This window comes from Sceloporus undulatus, chromosome 4, assembly GCF_019175285.1.
Source record: "Sceloporus undulatus isolate JIND9_A2432 ecotype Alabama chromosome 4, SceUnd_v1.1, whole genome shotgun sequence".
Taxonomy (NCBI): domain Eukaryota; kingdom Metazoa; phylum Chordata; class Lepidosauria; order Squamata; family Phrynosomatidae; genus Sceloporus; species Sceloporus undulatus.
Window position 1 is genome coordinate 1,141,066 of NC_056525.1, and position 18,002 is coordinate 1,159,067.

The 18,002-nt window shown below is 46.5% G+C and overlaps 2 protein-coding genes across 2 annotated transcripts in view; one reads left to right on the forward strand and one right to left on the reverse strand.

Annotated features, from left to right (window-relative positions):
* Positions 1 to 3,766, forward strand: part of LOC121928078 (eppin-like) — an 8,497-nt gene extending 4,731 nt beyond the window's left edge. Inside the window, exon 4 of the mRNA XM_042462323.1 lies at positions 3,762 to 3,766. Coding sequence (XP_042318257.1) covers positions 3,762 to 3,766 — 5 coding nt within the window. The remainder of the gene's footprint in view (positions 1 to 3,761) is intronic.
* Positions 3,767 to 5,740: 1,974 nt separating this feature from the next.
* Positions 5,741 to 18,002, reverse strand: part of LOC121928079 (whey acidic protein-like) — a 19,643-nt gene continuing 7,381 nt past the window's right edge. Inside the window, exons 3-8 of the mRNA XM_042462324.1 lie at positions 16,208 to 16,293; positions 16,019 to 16,143; positions 8,699 to 8,842; positions 7,524 to 7,673; positions 6,631 to 6,780; positions 5,741 to 5,867 (exon numbers count right to left, since the gene is read on the reverse strand). Of these exons, the coding sequence (XP_042318258.1) occupies positions 5,842 to 5,867; positions 6,631 to 6,780; positions 7,524 to 7,673; positions 8,699 to 8,842; positions 16,019 to 16,143; positions 16,208 to 16,293 (681 nt within the window). The 3' untranslated portion in view covers positions 5,741 to 5,841. The remainder of the gene's footprint in view (positions 5,868 to 6,630; positions 6,781 to 7,523; positions 7,674 to 8,698; positions 8,843 to 16,018; positions 16,144 to 16,207; positions 16,294 to 18,002) is intronic.

Consider the following 18,002-nt stretch of genomic DNA (forward strand, 5'->3'; position numbering starts at 1 on the left):
TAAAACCAAGACCCAGCAAATGCAAATGAAAACCACCATCAGGGTCAAGGGATTTCCCAGCAGCCTGAGCCCATTTCCCTTCTGGGAGCCTCAGTTGCCTGAGAGAGAAAGAGTTTGGGGAGCTGTGGATGGAGGAGAGGAACAGTAGCGCTTTGCCAGCCAAGCCGAGTCCAGTCATGCGGCCTAAATGTCCACGTAAATGTGATATTGGAATAGCTGATGTGCAGAACAACCTGCGCCTTCTGCATCCAGCCCTTCTCTGAAGGCCACCCCCAGAAACAGGATGCGGGCAGCCGCTCTCCAGGCCATTTTCCTCACCCACTTTGAGTGGCAGATTGCCAAGATGATGGGCATCTCAGGCTGGAAACATAGTTATAAAATTGTTCTCCGCTTCCCTTGGTTTGGAAAAACACTGGACTCCTGCAGCAAGGGCTCCTTCTCACTTAGAGAGGCAGCTCATGTTTGGAGCATGCCTCCTGAGCCATGGGCTCATGCTATGGAACTGTCCTCCATGAAGCAAGCAAGCAAGCAAGGAAGGACGGAAGGAAGGAGTTGGAAGAGACCACAAGGGTCTGTTGACTCACGTTCATTAATTCTGGAGTCCTAATGCATTGCGGTGCCTTAGGGGAACTCACACACATATAATCACCACGAGGGCCAAAAGAGGAATAAAACCCCTGCTCACCTTAGTAGATTGTGGTCAGGACTGACCCGCAAGGCCTTCCTTTTCAAGCTCCAGTGATCAATGAGTGCAGGAAAGAAGACGCAGCTGCTCCATCCCACAAGGGTTGCATTTTAACCCAGGATGCCTCCTACGTAGGGTTGCCATAAGTCAGGACGTCCAAACCAGGACAAATGTAGGACAACATTTTCAAATGGAGGACATTCGAAAAAACTGGATGATTTTTAAAATATGTTAATATAAATGCATGTTTCTTGGGCATGCTCAAAATGGAGGACATTTTGGCATTATTCCTAAATAGATGGCAGAAATGTACTTCCCTTTCTGCCCAAACCCCCTCCCCTCCATTCCAAAACACACACTAAGCACATTGGGGCATTGAACATGGCTTTGCTGCACATGGCCTCTTGCATATTTCAGAGGCTTATTCCATAACCAAACCCCTCGGGTTCAACACAAAATGTAGGACATTCAAACAATGGAGGACACAACCAACTAAAAGTAAAAAACATATATGTTTGTGTATATATATACACACACATTAATATAAATCATATCATAGAGATCTTGTTGCACCTCTGAGACTAAATGCATCTGAGGAAGCAGACTCTTTCAGTTAATAATAATAATAAAGGAATTAAGGGACATTAGGAGGCAGTGGTAGAGAAGGACCAGGGTTCGATCTGTTGCTTGGACATAAACATACTTGGGCTAAATCACACTCTCTCAGCCTCAGGGCATGGCAGTGTGGAGGGGAATTCAAGTTCCCTAAGGCTTCAGCCCTTGGGAAGGGAACCAAAATATCCAAACTATCAAAGCCAAGGCTGTGAGGGTCTTGCTTGTAAATCAGCAGAGCAGCAGAAAGGGTCTTTTGTCTTAAGATGTTTCCATAAGGACTGAGGCTGACACAAATTGTTTGTACAGTCGGTCCTTCTTATACACGGATTTTTTGTACACGGATTCAAGCATCCACGGTTTGAAAATGTCCCAAAAAAGTATAAATGTACCTTGATGTTCCATTTTTTATTAGGGACACCATTTTGCTCTGTCATTATACTTAATGGGACTTGAGCATACATGGATTTTGTTATACACGGGGGATCTTGGAACCAAACCCCAGCGGATAACAAGGGTCCACTGTAGTTTAAAAAACAAAACTTTACTAATGGCTTAAATCTCCATATCCATGGAAGCTACATCCTCACCTATCGAGTGAATAGTTTAGGTGAAAGAAGGAGTTTGTATCTCACCATCTTTCGGTGGAAAGTTGAGAGAGTAAAGCATGAGAGACCGAAGGGAAAGCAGGAGAGATCTATTGTGGGAGAGAACTTCCTAAGCAAGTTAGTTAGATCCCATGATCTGTTTACCAGCTTACAAAGGTATTTATTGCCCCTGTAATTTAGCAGGACCAAATGGCATGCCAATTGCAAAGTCTTCTGTTCTGAGTCTCTGCCGGGCTGAATGAAAAGCTCCCCCTCCTCCTGCTCCTGCTCCTACTCCTGCTCCCTGCCTGGCTGCAGCCTCTTCAGCACAAATGGACGGACGGAGGCTGCTTTGGAAGGGAAGATAGATCAGGCGTCCATCTGTCCCGGGTGACAGAATGCAGAAGCTGGGAAAGACCTTCCCCAAGGACAAAAAACCAGGAAGGTCACAGCTGCAGCCGTGAAATGGCAAGCCTACTCCTACGTGGACTTTGCTGAGTGGGAAATGGAAAGGACTCACACCAAAGTGAACCTATTTGTTGTTGTTAACAATTTGTCAACCTCCTTTTTGAATTGTGCCCAGAACCAGACACAGGACCATGCCAGGGGAGGCCTAACCAAGGCAGAAGAGAGGGGCACTATTATGCCACTATAGGCCACCTTTCTCCAGGAGAGGGACTCAAGACGGTTCACAGAAAGGATCAGCTAAATCCCAACAACAACCCAATTAAACCCAATTTAAAATCATCAGATCAACAATAGCTTATATACAGTAAAGAACAGCAGTTTCGGTGGTGCTGGACGCCTGAGTCAGGACCCTTTGGATCTTCCCAGAAGAAACAGAGCAAGAGGGGTAAAACCCAGTTCTGGCGCACTGTCCAGTCTGCTCACACCAGAACTGGACTAGCCACGCATCATCTGGTCTGGCCATCCAGAGAATGGGAGGCCCTGGTTAAATATCTGAAAGGCTGTCATGTAAAAGATGGAGCCTGTTTGTTCCCTGCTGCTCCAGAAATTAGGGCACAAACCAATGGATTCAAATGGCAAGAAAAGAGGTTGGAGTTAAACATTTGGAAGATCTTCCTGATGATAGTAAGAGGGATTCAGCAGCGGAATGGACTGCTTCAGAGGCTAGTGAAGTCTCTTTCTCTGGAAGGCATGAAATAGAGGTTGGATGGGCATCTTTTGGGAGTGATTTAGTGATGTATTCCTGCATGGCAGAAGGGGCTGGATGGCCCTCGGGGTCCCTTCCAGCTTTACGAGTCTATGGAGTTTATCACATGGGAGGCATCCTGTGCAGAAATGGCGTTTAAAGCCCTAAAAACCCCTAAGGAGTGTATCACGCAGGGGGAATCCCATGCAGAAACGTGGGTTTAAATCAGAAAAAGCCTGCAAAAGTGGGTTGATTTTCAGACAACGTCATTGTTAAACTGGTGTTAACCCAAACGGAAAGTAGACAAAAGCTGCTCCTTTTAACGTTTGGAAAATGCCAATTAAAAAGGAGTGGCTTTTGCCTACTTTCCATTCAGGTTAAACACCAGTTTAACAACAACATGTGTGAAAATCAACCGGCTTTTGCGGGGCTTTCCCCAGCTTTTAAATCCTGTTTTTGCACTGGATTTCTCTTGTGTGATAAACTCCTAAGAAGACATAAAAAAGTGTGATCGATTTTCAGACACACCGGGATTAATGCAACGTTAAACCTGTTAGAAAGCCAACAAAACACCATTCTTTTTACATTTGGTTTTTTCCACAAGTAAAAAGAATCACGTTTTGTTGACTTTATAGCTGGGTTAATGTTGCATTAATGCACCTTAACAGGGACGCCGTCTCAAAATCAATTGCACTTTTGCATGTCTTTTCTACTTTCTGTCCAGGTTAACGTCAGGTTAACATCGTCTGACAATAAATCTGCTTTTTAGGGGGGTTTCCACTTTAAATCATGTTTTTGCACAATGATAAACTCCATGTGATAAATTCCTATAAAATCGGGGGGGGGGGGGTGTTTGGAAGAGGTGAGATTAGGAAGACCCTTGACATGTACTCCCACACCCAAAGAAACACCCCTAAAAAGAGACAGAGCCACTGGTAGGGAAGGAGCATTGCCCATCCTCTGCCATTCCCTCCTTACCTCCCTGTCCAGATGCAGAAGGCAACTTCATTAAAATGGCAAGAAGAAGCCCCACCAGAAAGAGGAGGACAAGCCTGCTGTCCTTCATGGTCCTCCTGCTGCAGGCCCTTCCAAAAGATGCTTGGTCTTAAGGCTCTTTGGGTCCAGGATTTAAAGCTTCCCCGAGTGACGCTGAGCCCAGCCATGGGCTGATTTGAGTCAGACACCAAACCTGTTGGGCAGCTTTGCCTCCATTGGCAGCTGCTGAGCCCTGTTTGCATGGCCTGCTCAGAACATGGGGGTTTCTGTCATGCCTAAATATGTTTGGCTGGTTTGGTCTATTAGAATAGTTTAAAAAAAGAGAGCACATAGGGGTTACAGCGGAAGGGGAATGATGGAAAGTGTAATACCGATGCTTTGCAAGGGGCCCAATTCAAAGGGGGATGCTGGACCTTGAAGCTGGAATTTGCAGATGTCCTAATTATTGCGGGAGTCCAATGGATAACGGCAAGGTAATAGCCCAGAGGACAGGGTCAGAATTCAAAATGGCCTTAATAGACTTGAAAGCTGGGCCAAAGCTAACAAAATGAATTTCAACACGGAGAAAAGTAAGGTACTGCACTTAGGGCAGAAAAATAAAATACACAGATATAGGATCATAGGGGACACCTGGCTGAATGAGAGACTTATACATGTGAAAGGGATCTGGGAGTCCAAGTAGACTACAAACTGAACATGAGTCAACAGTGCAATGTGGCAGCTAACAAGGCCAATGCGATTTTAGGCTGCATCAATGGAAGTATAGTGTCTCGATCAAGGGAAGTCATAGTGCCACTCTATTCTGCTTTGCTCAGGCCTCACCTGGAACAATCCTGCGTCCAGTTCTGAGCTCCACAATTCAAAAGGAATATTGAGAAGGTGGACCATTAAGGTAAGTGCCATTCATCTCCCTTGGCCACTCAAAGCACCACATAAAACACACACGAAGCAACAGCACACAGAGACAGCAGTTGAGGGATTTGTTTTTTAAAGTTCATGCCTGGCATTCATTTATTATTCTGTAGAGACCAAAGCAGAGAAGTGGAGGATAGAGGTTCTTGGAGATGTCTCATCCACAGGGTCGCCATGAGTCAAAATGACAACAACAACAATTAATTTACTAAACGTTGCTGCCCTCTCCCAGGAACCCACACATGCCCAGGGCTTTCTCATGTTGGGATGGTGGCAATGGGGAGAAGCAGGAGACCTGGGTTTTGTTGTGATGTCCTCAGAAGGACTGGAAAATCCCTAGAGAAGGGGCTTGTTTGTAAGGTTTACAGAGATGAATTCTTTACCAAAAGCTTTCCAGAATAAGGAAATTGGTGAAAAATGAGCCACATTTCTCAACTAAAGGGAAGAAAACGTTTGGAAATTATGTGTTCTTACGTTCAAGAGTGAGCTAGCTGAGGGTTGGCATCTCTACCCAACCCATTTGGTAACTGAATTTGGAGATATAGCTGTGTTGATCTGGGATTTCGGTATGCAAAGGGACCTTGTAGCACCTTTGAGACAAACGGTGCAAAACGTCTTTAGTCACAAAGGTGCCACAAGATCCCTTTGCATTTGCCAACTAGCCAAAGTGGAAGGCTCCTCTGCCAGCTCCAATGGGCATGTGGACAGCAGATGAAAGGAAGAGGTAAACTGAGGCTGCATCCACATTGGAGACATAACCCGGTTTGGCACTGCTTTAACTTGTCTGGCTCAAGGCTATGGAATTCTGGGAGTTGGAGTTTGTTATGGGCCCAGAGCGAAGCAGAATGGCTGCTCACGCTGCCTTCCAGATGGCAAGCCTCCTCCAAGATCCTTCATTAGAGGTCACTATCCACAGGGTCTTCTGCAAGAGAAAAACAAGACTCTGGTTAGGGACGGGTGTAACCTTTTCCCATTGCCCATTTTCCATGCGAAAACCCCATATACGCAGAACCCAAGGATGCAGAATGAAGTCCCAAATGGAAAAGATTCTTATCTGGCCAATCTTCTCTTCACTCATTTCATTACTTTTGAATATCTTTCCCAGCTCTGTTGAACAAACCTACTGTATATGCTCCATTCATATTACCTAGGACTGGGGGGCAAATACCTATAGGCCTTAGGTATCTTTCTTTTCCTTGTGATGTCCTCCGCTGCTGTTGTGTGCAAGCTCCCAAGCCTTATTTTGCCGCTTTCCTCCTCCACCATCTACCTCTGTCTCTGGGTGCATCTGCACTGTCTGAATAACAAATAATGACACCACTTTACTTGTGTTTTGTAGATTTGCGAGGCACCAGCACTCTTTGGCAGAGAAGAATATAGACCTTGTAAAACTGCAAATCACAGCATCCCATAGGATAGAGTTACAGCATTTAAAGTGGTGTCAAACTGCATTACTTTTACAATGTAGTTGGGCATTCTGTTGTTACTGGAAATAGCTTCAAAGGATGCTGGAAACCTACTGAAACTTTTTCTTTCTTTCTGCACACATTTATGAGGCAATAAACTGGCTCTGTGTCCTTTATGATCCCTATATTTCTGTGTTCATAAGCACAGCTATATCCTACATGGTGGTAGTTTGCACACATGCGCCATGGGGACGCTCTGCAAACACTCTGGCCTCATACCTTTCTGAACATCAATGCAGCTCATGGAGCATCCCGTGAAGCAGCACTTCATCCGCCCGGGACACTGCTGGTCCTGGAGGCAAGTGTCGTAACATGGACTGTCCAATGGTCGCTTCACCCATCGCTGTCGGGGGCATTTGCCTGCTTTCTCTAGAAGTGAAAGAGAATAGGAAGAAGCAACACAACAGCAATACTTTGTTAACTGTGTTAATCTAAACAAATATAAGTCTCCAGGACCTGTTGAACTACATCCAAGGGTACTAAAAGAACTGGCAAATGTAATATCGGAGCCATTGGCCATAATAGTATTTGAGAACTCCTGCAGAAGAGAAGTCCCATCAGACTGGAGGAGGGCAAACGTTTTTCCCCATCTTCAAAAAGGGGAAGAAAGAGGATCCCAACAACCATCGTCCAGTTAGTCTGACATCAATCCCAGGAAAGATTCTGGAGCAGATCATTAAACAGAGAGTCTGTGAACATCTAGAGACCCCGTTGAATAGCCCTGGGCCCAGGACAGAAACCTGTAGTCCACAACTGGTCAGTTCTTTTGCTTACATTCTCTCCAAGGTGGTAAAAATGTCTTCTTGTCCCACTACTTGATTTTGCTTACCTATCTATCTTATGCTCAGTGTGCTTTGCTTTGTGACTGGTTATGGGAAAGCTTGATTTGCAAATCTGATTGGTGGAGCATGTATCTCTGGGGAAATCCTGTTGTGAGAGGGAAAACGTAGGAAATGTGCATTCAATTTAATGTCTAGTTTGATCCTCCTGTGACCCTATGAAAATGTCCAGCCCTCCTGGGCAAATGTAAGTGGGACCTGATGGTCTTTTAACACCTCCCCATGAAGTGTCATCTTGCTGCACATCCAGATACGAACCAGTTTCCCCATTACCTTCTAGAGGCGGTGTGCAGATGAAGCCACATCCAGTCGAACAACATTTCTCCATCCCTGGGCAGTCCTTGTCCTCTGCACAGACAACGTCGCACAGCGAGGGTCCGTTCAGCTTCTTCATCAGAGGCGGTGGGCAGTGGCCGGCCTTCTCTGCAGCCAGGAAAGAAAGCAGAGGGAGTGTGTTCCTTAGGAATGGGAAGGGCGTTTCCTTCACACAATGGGATCATTGAGTCCTAGCGTTGGAAGGGTCCCCCAAAGGCCATTCGGTCCAACCCCCTTCAGCCATGAAGCAAGACACCATCCAAACCCTCCCTGGGAGAGATGGCCACTCAGCCTCTGTTCAAAAACAGTCTCCAAAGAAGGGCACTCCACCACCCTCCATCGAGGAGCAGCATCCTATAGAACCCCAAGGGCCATCCAGTCCAAGCCCATTCTGCCATGCAGGAACTCTCAATCAAAGCATCCCCATTGACAGATGCCCATCCAGCCTCCTTCCAAGGAGGGAGACTCTACCACTCTCCGAGGCAGAAGTGTCTTCTGCTACCAAACAGTGTTTACTGTCAGGACGTTCCTCCTAATGTTTACCTGGAATTTCTTTTACTGGAGCTTGCACCTATTGTATTCTGTTCTCTGGAGCAGCAGAAAGCAAGCTTGCTCTCTCTGGAGGTTGGGGATGCTTTGATGGAGAGTTCCTGCATGGCAGAATGGGGTTGGATGGGATGGCCCTTGGGGTCTCTTCCTACTCTATGATTCCCCCAGATCTCTCAAGGAGTAGTCCCTAGCCATGGGGGGGGGGGAGGCCCCCTTTGCCACCCTCCAAGATGCTAAAGAACCACCAGCCCCACGTTTCCCTGGCATATACCTCCCGTCCCCTGGCAAGAGAATCCAGCTTCCTTGCTGTTTTTAAATCCAAACTGACAACTTTTTTTGCTTCCTAAAACTTTGGGAATTTCGGATTAATGTTTTATATGTTTAGTATATTTGATTCTCTGTATTGCCTATTTTGTTTTATTTTGCATTATGCCTCTCTCTTTGTGGGTTTACTTCCCATTGTATTTTAGTACTGTATTTTAGTACTTTATATCATTGAATAGTTATAAATGTTCTATTCTGCAACTGTTTGTAAAGCCCGGGTGCATGGATGGTGCTATATAAACAACAACAACAACAACAACCTCTGCAGGGCGGCATACACTTGTAGTGGCAGGCGTGTTCGCAGCATTTCTCCGCTCCTGGGCACTCGGTGTCTCCTTCGCATGCCACTTTGCACGGGGGATCGTACAGTCCATTGGGAGAGGGCATGCAAAACCCAGCCTTCCCTGCAAAGAAAGAGAAATGAGCACAGGAGGGTACAAACGGGGCCACGTTCAACTGGGTCACCAGCTATGCCCTTTCCTGGGCAGGCATAACTTTACAGCCATGCATTGGCAACTTCCCCATGAAACTACCACACTGCACTGTACATGAGGCTGCCCTTTGAAGATGATGCAGAGACAACAGCTTTTGCAAAATGCAACATCTAGACTTGGAATTCAAAACGTCAGTTCAGAAAGAATTGCACCAGCTGCCAATGTATTTCTATTTTGACTTCAAGGTGATGGCAATAACATTTAAAGCCCCAAACAGCTTGGGATCTCAATACTTGAGTGAGCGCCTCTCTCTATATATATATACTGGCTCAAGAAATCTTTTGGAGGAGCCCTTCTCTGGGTCCCATTGGTAGGGGAAAGACATTGATGGAGGGCATGGGAGAGCAGCTTCTCATGGTGGCACCCCAGTTGTGGAATTGATCCAACTGGCACCAACCATTTTGACGCCATGTTTTATTAATGCCTTTGGATCAAAGTGATTTCTTCCTAGGATCCACTAGGATATAGGAGTCCAAGTAGACCAGACGTTGAACATCAGTCAACAGTGCGATGCGGCAGCTAAAAAGGCCAATGCAATTTTAGGCTGCATCAATAGAAGTATAGTGTCTACAGGGACGTAGCTGGGGGGGGGGGGGTTCTTGGGGTCCAGACCCCCCCGCTTCCATTAGAAAAATGAATGGTGCGTGCTGCTGCGCCACCGCACCCAAGCCCCATTATAATGGTGGCACTTAGTCTGGCCCCCCCCCCTTCCTAAAATCCTGGCTACGTCCCTGGTGTCTAGATCAAGAGAAGTAATAGTGCCACTCTATTCTGATCTGGTTGTCAGAATCCACCTTCAGTTGGGCATTCAGGGTGTCTTCTGCCAGATAGATAGATGGATAGATAGATGGATAAATAGATGGATAGATGGATGGATAAGGAGTTAGGCATTCAGGGTGTATTTTGCCAGATAGATAAATGGATAGATAGATAAGTACATAGATAGATAGATGAAGAGATAGATAGATGGATAGATAGATAGATGGATAGATAGGTAGATAGACAGATAGACAGGTAGACAGATAGACAGATAGACAGATAGATAGATAGATAGATAGATAGATAGACATATAGCAACGTTGGGAAGAGTGGGGGGATGCTGCCATGGGGAACAAGCCAGATGGTCACGTAGGGCATGGCAGTAGGCCATTTATGAGGGGTTATTGGGAATCTGAAACCAACCCGGTATACAGATTTAGATCTCTGCCGGATAGAAGAGCCAGGAACCAAATGGTCCAACCCCCCCCCTCCTTACTTTCTACAGATCAAAGAAAGTTATTCTACTTCAAAGGCAGAAAAGCTGGGAACCAACTCAAGGGGAGGGGTTGGAGGGAATTTTAAGGTTCTGATTCCATTTGAGACTCTCAGTTTTGGCAAAGACGTGGCGAGAATACTTTGTTCCAGTTCTTTCAATAAATTTTCTGGATCATCTGAAGTTTGTTGTGGATTTCTGGTCAGAGTATTTCCAGAGCCTCACACTGGTCAGGCCCCACCTGGAATAATGTGTCCAGTTCTGGGCACCACAGTTCAAAAAGGATGTGGAGAAACTGGAGCCATGTGTCCAAAGGAGGGAGACCAAAATGGTGAAAGGTCTGGAAACCATGAAGCCCTATGAGGAAGGACTTAGGGAGCAGGGTATATTTAGCCTGGACAAGAGAAGGTTAAGGGGTGATATGATAGCCCTGTTTAAATACTTGAAGGGGTGTCATATTGAGGAGGGAGCAAGCTTGTTTTTTTGATTCTCCAGAGAACAGGACCCAATGGAGCAATGGATGGACACTGCAGGAAAAGAGATTCCAGCTCAACATTAGGAGGAACTTCCTGAGAGTAAGGGCTCTTTGACAGTGGAACATACTTCTTCCTCGGAGATTTTAGTGGAGTCTCCTTCCTTGGAGGTCTTCAAACAGAGGCTGGATGGCCATCTGTTGGGGATGCTATGACTGAGACTTCCTGCATGGCAGAAGGGGGTTGGACTGGAGGGCTCTTGGGGTCTCTTCCAACTCTATGATTCTATGATCCACATGCTGCACATATTTTATAGTTCTATCATTCCAGATTGTTTTAACCAGTTTTAAACTGCCCTTTTTTCAAATTGAGGGATTTAATGTTTAAAATGTACCTGCCCGAACTGTGAGCTTGCCATCTGTGGGTCTGAGCATCTGCGGTTGGCCCTGCTCATTGTGGCAAATGGCGGCATGCGCACATGGCTGTGGCAGTATGGCAGCATGGTGGCTTGCCACCATTAAAAACTACAGGACCTGAGCTGCCACAGTTTTTAGCATCCATGGGAAGGTCCAGAACAGAACCCCCAGAGTAAATCTTTTATACTTCTGTAATTATTTATTGTTTTAAGTATATTTTATTGAAACCTTCCTGAGATCTTTCACTAAAGGGTAGGATATAGATGTTCAAATATTTAAACAAATGCGTAAGTAAATGGAGGAGGTGGGAGGCAGAGAGAGGTCAGGGCTGTCCCAAGGTCTCTCTTGCGGCTGTGGCAGGAGGCACCTGTCGAGGGCCTTGTTCCCATTAAGTTTTGAACCGGTTGGCAAATCGGTTTGAAGCAGTTTAAATGACCCTGGTTTGCACTTGAGAGGGGGGCCATGCGTGAGACCTATTTAACCTGTGTCATTTTGGATAAAAAAGATGCTGATTTTTCCTGCATCATTTTGGATAAATCGATTCCGTGCAAGTATGAATCAGATGTGGATCGGAATTGATTTCAAGAATCAAATTCACTAATCGATTCAGTGTCAGTGTGAACGAGATGTGGATCGAAATTGATTCATTATGATTTATTAAGAGGTCACCAGGTGGGGAAGTGGAGATTAACAACCTGCGTCCACCGACCCTTTGATCCTCGTACGGAAGAAGGTAAATGCAATTCCAGTGATGGACAGAGATCAAAAACATCCACAACGCTTCTAGTTGAACCGATTTGTTTGCCAGTGAACTACAAGTGGGTTAATTTGAGAGACTTCTGCAGGAAACAGTTTAAATTGAATCGATTCATTTGCCAATGTGAACTACAAGTGGGTTATTTTATTTTACAGCAAGAAAATGCGATCGGGGCAAATGTAGTGTGAACCACGCTCCGCTGCTGAACAGATCCATCGGTTTGGACCGCAACGCGATTTATTTGTAAGTGGGAATGAGGCCTAGGGTTGCTGGGTTGTCAGATCTCTTCCAGGCCTGGAAGTTTCACAGGCTGGGGCCTGAGACTTAGCAATGGCCCCTTGTGAGGTCATAGAGGGCGGTGCCTAGTAATGTCACTATGCATGACATGAAGCATGGCCCTGGTGATGTCACTAAGCATGTCACATTGAGCATGCATCACAGTTGTGAAGGGCATGTCACCCAGGTCCAAAATGCCATCTAACCAGAGAGGAAAGTACATATGTACACACATGCCCTTTCCAAGACAGTGCTCTTGCCCTGAGATTCCTTCCCAATGCCCCAAGAGCCAGAGAAGAGGGGCCAGATTCTGAGATTGGGCAACCTATTATGACAGTGTTTTGCATTCACAAGGTGCAAGAGGGCAGGATGGACTCCTCACCTGGACCCACCTCCAGCTCTCCATCCCCAGAGCATCCTCCAGACTGCCTCCTCCCATAGAGATGTGGGGCAGAAATACAACCCAGTGCTCTCCTGTCTCCATAGCAGCCCTGCGGTGCATCCCAGTGGGTCAGCAGCCCCACTGCTTACAAGGGGTCTGGCTCAGTGGAGAGACGATGGGAAAAACAGTGACCTTGATGCCGCTTGGCATTGGCAGTGGCCATCTGTGGCAAGTCTCTCTCTTGGTTTCTGAGGCTTAATTCACTACTTGGGCCAAAAACGGAACCTATACATTTGAGGGAGGGAGGGAGGGAGGGAGGCAGCCAATTCCCCCCATGCGCGTCTCTGCAGCCACTCTCCCTTTTCTCTCTGGGACTCAGATCCTGTCTTTCTGCCTCCCTGCAAGTGTCCCATTGCAACACAAAGTACAGTCGTCCCTTCTAATTTGTGGACTTGGAGTCTGCAGCCTCCTTTTCGCGATAGCAAGGCGGGGAGGGATTGAAATGGGGCGCATGAGAGAGCGCACCTGTCATAATCAATGGGCTTTGGATATATGTGAATTTCCATTTTCACAAGGAGGATCCAGAACAGATACTCCGCAAAAATGGAGGGATGACTGTACAAAGAATTCTTTATTGAATAAGTCTCCTGATCATTTCCAAGTAGCAAAAGCAAGCAAACAGCTGAAATAATAAAATACTAGAAGAAAACATATACAATTAAAACAAATAAACATAAAAAGTCATTCATTCCTTCTGTGCAAGAAAAAAACTAGGCTAATCCTTTTCTTACTTCCTCAGGGTAGATGCTTTGACAGCAAAAAGGACAACCGACTGTACAGCGCTGTGTATAATTACAGCGCTTTAGAAATAAAGTTTAATAATAATAATAATAATAATAATAAAAAATAATCCTAAACGTCACAAATTGGACTGACCTCTTGCAACAAGAAGGTCAGTTTGCTCTCATCATCCCTCTCACCCCAGCTTCCCAAGAATGGAGCTAAATATTGCTTGCTGATACTGTCATAAAGCTGCCAATGCAATAAATAATGTGCTAGATCTTCACCTTTGGAAGCCCCCACAAATGCAAAGTCTGTCATGAAAAGGGATTCCCTGATACTTTCCTTGTAGCTTTTGCAAGACAGTGCTGTCCAAACAGCTTTTTCATGCAGTCTGATGGTTCGTCTATACTTGCCAGAATACTCTGGGCTGCTTGAATCGTCTCCAAATCCATCCTTTACTTTGCAATGCTAGACTGCTGCCTTTCCAAGTGGTCCTTGCTTGTTGCCTGGTGCCAGTGGTGAAGTTAGAATGAGGGTCCCAACCATGCTATCAATGCTGGGCACCTTGTTCCGAATTCAGAGCGACGCATGCCTACAAGTTCAAGGGCAACTCACAGGGACTGCAAGTGAAAAGGCAACTGCTATTGTCACGGAAAACCCACCAAAATCCTACAGGAAATGGTTGGGTTGGATTCGGGTGGAGTTATTTAAAGGGCAGATATGGGGAAGAAGCCCTGAATTGGGTGCAGGCATCATGAAGATAGTCTGGATCTGATTCAAGGGCTTGGCCCTGCATTGTGTAACTCAGGGTAATTCACCCATGTAGACAAGGCCTCTGGCGATGTGAAGCTGCTTCTACCACTTGAGTACAGACAGATCCCTCTAAACTATCTTGCCCTGAGGACAACCAGAAGAGAGAAAACACAAGTCCAACAGCGAGTATGACCACCAGAAACCACCTGGCCAAACACATGGGCAAGGCCCCGAGGTGGATCCTGCCCCCCCTATCCCTCACAGTGCCTTCCCGATCTCCCTCCCTCCAGTATCAGACCTCTCAGACTCAGAAAGGTACCCATCTGATCCAGCCCTCCTTCTGCCAATGCAAGTCTCTTGGTTTCTCAGCTGGCAATGCCCACACTCTGGAAACCATGGAGCCCTATGAGGAAAGACTTAGGGAGCTAGGTATGTTTAGCCTGGAGAAGAGATGGTAAAGGGGTGATATGATAGCTATGTTTACATATTTCAAGGGATGTCATACCGAGGAGGGAGCAAGCTTGTTTTCTGCTGCTCCAGAGAATAGACCGTGGAACTGCAGGAAAAACAGATTCCACCTTAACATTAGGAGAGCTGTTTGACAGTGCAAGACATTCCCTCAGAGAGTGATGGAGTCTCCTTCCTTGGAGGTTTTTGTTGGGATATAGCAACTTCACATGCTGAGACCTTCTAGCAATGCATGTCTATGGTAGTTTATAGCTTACTAACAGCCCCTCCTCATTTCCTGTTTACCCAAAAGAGCACCCCTCACCTTTTGTCCCTGAAGAAGAATCATTGCCATTGCTTACTTGCTAATCTCCTTGCCTTTCTCCAGAGCTGATGGATGCATGCTGAGGGAGCATCTTTCCTAAGATGCATGCAGACTACCTTTTCTGCCTCCTATTTCTTGCAACATGAAGCTAGACCTTTGTAGCTCTTCATACACATGATTTTGTAAGTCAACTTGTTTATTTTTCACTTTAACCAAGTGACTGTGTTTTTATTGGGGACACGTGGCTGGGAGAGAAAAGTGGAGCTAGTGAGTTTTCCTGCTCAGCCTTATATTCCACTGGGTTTACTCTGCTAGTGAGAAAGAACTGTATTTCCCAACAGTCTTTAAGCAGAGGCTGGATGGCCTTCTGTCAGTGGGGATGCTTTGATACAGAGTTCCTGCATGGCAGAAGGGGGTTGGACTTGAGGTCTCTCTTCCAATTCTATGATCCTTTGATTCCAGGTCACACCAACCCCTACGCAAAGGGTCTTGTAGCAACTTTGAGATCAGCACTTTGGGTCAGCCTATGAGTGGAGTCATGGCATAGGGTCTGCATGCTTAATGCCATGACCCCACCCCCAAGGCACCATTTTGGCACAGCCATTTACATGGCATGTGCCATGTTGACGCCACTTTGACACAGCACCCAACGGTGCAGCGCAGAAGGGGTGTCATAATGGCGCGCCGCCACGCTTATGATGCCCCTTCCAGGGAGCAAAAGGAAGCTGCTTTTCGGGGCTTCATTTTATTCCCTCCAGGGAGTGGAGCGGTGCCACTGTGTACAGCTGCTGAAGCACTGTTCCGGAGCTAAAAGGGGCAGCTGCATGCTGCCCATCTGTACAGCTCCTAGCTGAAAGAAAGAAATTGATTTAATGAGATTTCCTAGACCTTGAGGTAGACTCCAGACTAGGAAAGCGCCTTCTGCTAACTTCTTTCTTTCAGTTATTCCCAAAGGCACTACAAGATCCCTTTGGAGACTGATTTTCCAGAGTAACACAGCTACATCCTGAATTCTACCACTTTGAAATTAACTGAAGAGCAGGCGTCAGTAGCATGAGCTTTTCCGGACTTGAGCCTCCTCAGGTGCATTTGGTGGAATTAGCCTCAAAGGCGCTATACGAGATCCCTTGGCAGATTTGCAGATCAACACAGCTATGCCTTTGGATTCTAGCCCCATTGCTGCCTGCTTTGGCTCACCCTTGCCTCCCAACCAAAGACTCACCTTTCTTCTCCTGCTGCCCATAGTCTGAGGCCTGAGCCCCTTCTCTGAGCACCAGGATCCCCACAAGGAGCCAGAGCACCCCTGGCTTCATGATGCTCCTGAATCCCAGGCTGGAAAAGCCAGAACTGAACCACATGAAGAAGACAAAGAGCTTTACATTCCTCCCGGGGTGCGGTCCGCGTGACCTACCTGGGTGAGCCACCGGCTCCTCCTTCCCCAAACGGCTGGATGTGGGACAACAGGAGGGATTGGGGCCCAAAGGAGCCCTCTCTGGACTTTGGGGAAGAGAGGGAGAAGGTCTGGTTGGGCTATCCTTGGACCACCCCCCATTCTCGACCCATCTTTGGCCACCCTCCTGAGGCGTTCTGCATCCCGGCTGCTCAGCTGCTTCCAAGGTGCTCTCTCCTGGGAAGGAGGTGTGCAGTTTCTGGCCGCTGCTGCAGGTGGAACCTCCTGGCCTGGGTCCAACATCAGCTCCTGATCTCCCTCATCTCTGCCCCAAAGGGAAAGGATCCCCTTCTCAGGCTCAGACTTGCTGGAGCTTCAATGGTGATGGATGGGGCAGAGGAGACAGATGCAGGCAACTAAACACAAACACAACACACAGAATTACCTTTCCTCCCGCCCTGGGACTGTCTTACAAAGGACAGATTACGGTGGCTGGGGCTATGGATGGACAGCATATTCGCAACTCCTTGTTCCCAGGTTTAAAAGTGTGCATGTGTGTGTATGGTCCTAAGAGCTAGAAACCTTAATTGTGAAGAATAGAATCATAGAATCAGAATCCTCACGTTGGAAGAGACCACAAGGGTCATCCAGTCTGACCCCATTCTGCCATGCAGGAACTCTCAATCAAAGCATCCCCAAGAGGTGGCCATCCAGCCTCTGCTTAAAGACCTCCAAGGAAGGAGACCCCACCAAAATCACTGTCAAACAGCCCTTACTGTCAGGAAGTCCCTCCTATTATTGAGCTGGAATCTCTTTTCCTGGAGCTTGCATCTATTTCTCCATTGGGTCCTGTTCTTTGGAGCAGCAGAAAACAAGCTTGCTCCATCCTGAATATGACATGCATCCAGACCCCGTCGTTCTTGGGGTCATCTGCAGGAGCTCCAATCTACAGATGGCTAGCCCACTGATACGGTGGGTCCACTGTATGTATTAAACCATTTCTAGTTATTAATTGTTTAATTGCATGTAAATTTGACCTTTGATATGTTTAACTATATTGTACAGTCAGCCTTCCTTATCCATGGATTTTCTTATCCAGAGGTGGTCCCTACCAAAGCTGTTGCCACACTGCAGAATTAATCCAGTTTAACACTTCTTTAGCTATCATGGCTCCATCTTATAAAATCTTGGGATTTGTAGTTTGCTGTGGCACTTCTCTCTCACTGACAGACAAGGCTGAATATCTTACCAAACTAAAATCCCAGGATTCCATAGCACTGATCTGTGGCAGTCAAAGTGGTGTCAAACTGCATTAATTCTGCAGTGCAGTCACATTTCAACTCTATGATGGCTCTGTGAAGCGCTGTGACTTGACATTTCCAGGCTGGCAGCTGGTTGATGCCATTCATGGCAAAAAAAATGCCATGGCTGCCTGGTGTGGCATTATATAACAAAACAATTTTGACATGTCTGGGATGTTTTACAAACAGCAGCGCTGAAACCCACAGCCATGTCATTAGCGTCAGTCATAATGCTTCGTTACGGGCAGATAATGAAAGGCTTTGAAACAGCTGGAGGAATGAGGATAATGTTGGAAGAACGAGGATACTAAGTGGGGATGTCTCATTCTTAAGCCTTCCTCAAGAGTGGAAAGGATCTCTAGGGAGGAATTGTAGCCTATCCTCAAATTAGGCTTGACTGTTTAGGATTGCCCAGGCCCTGATGTTTCTTCTGGGCCAAAACCTCAGACCAAGGGAGTCACGTAGCATTACATATTTTCATTCAAACACATATATTAGAGAACATATTATCCTGT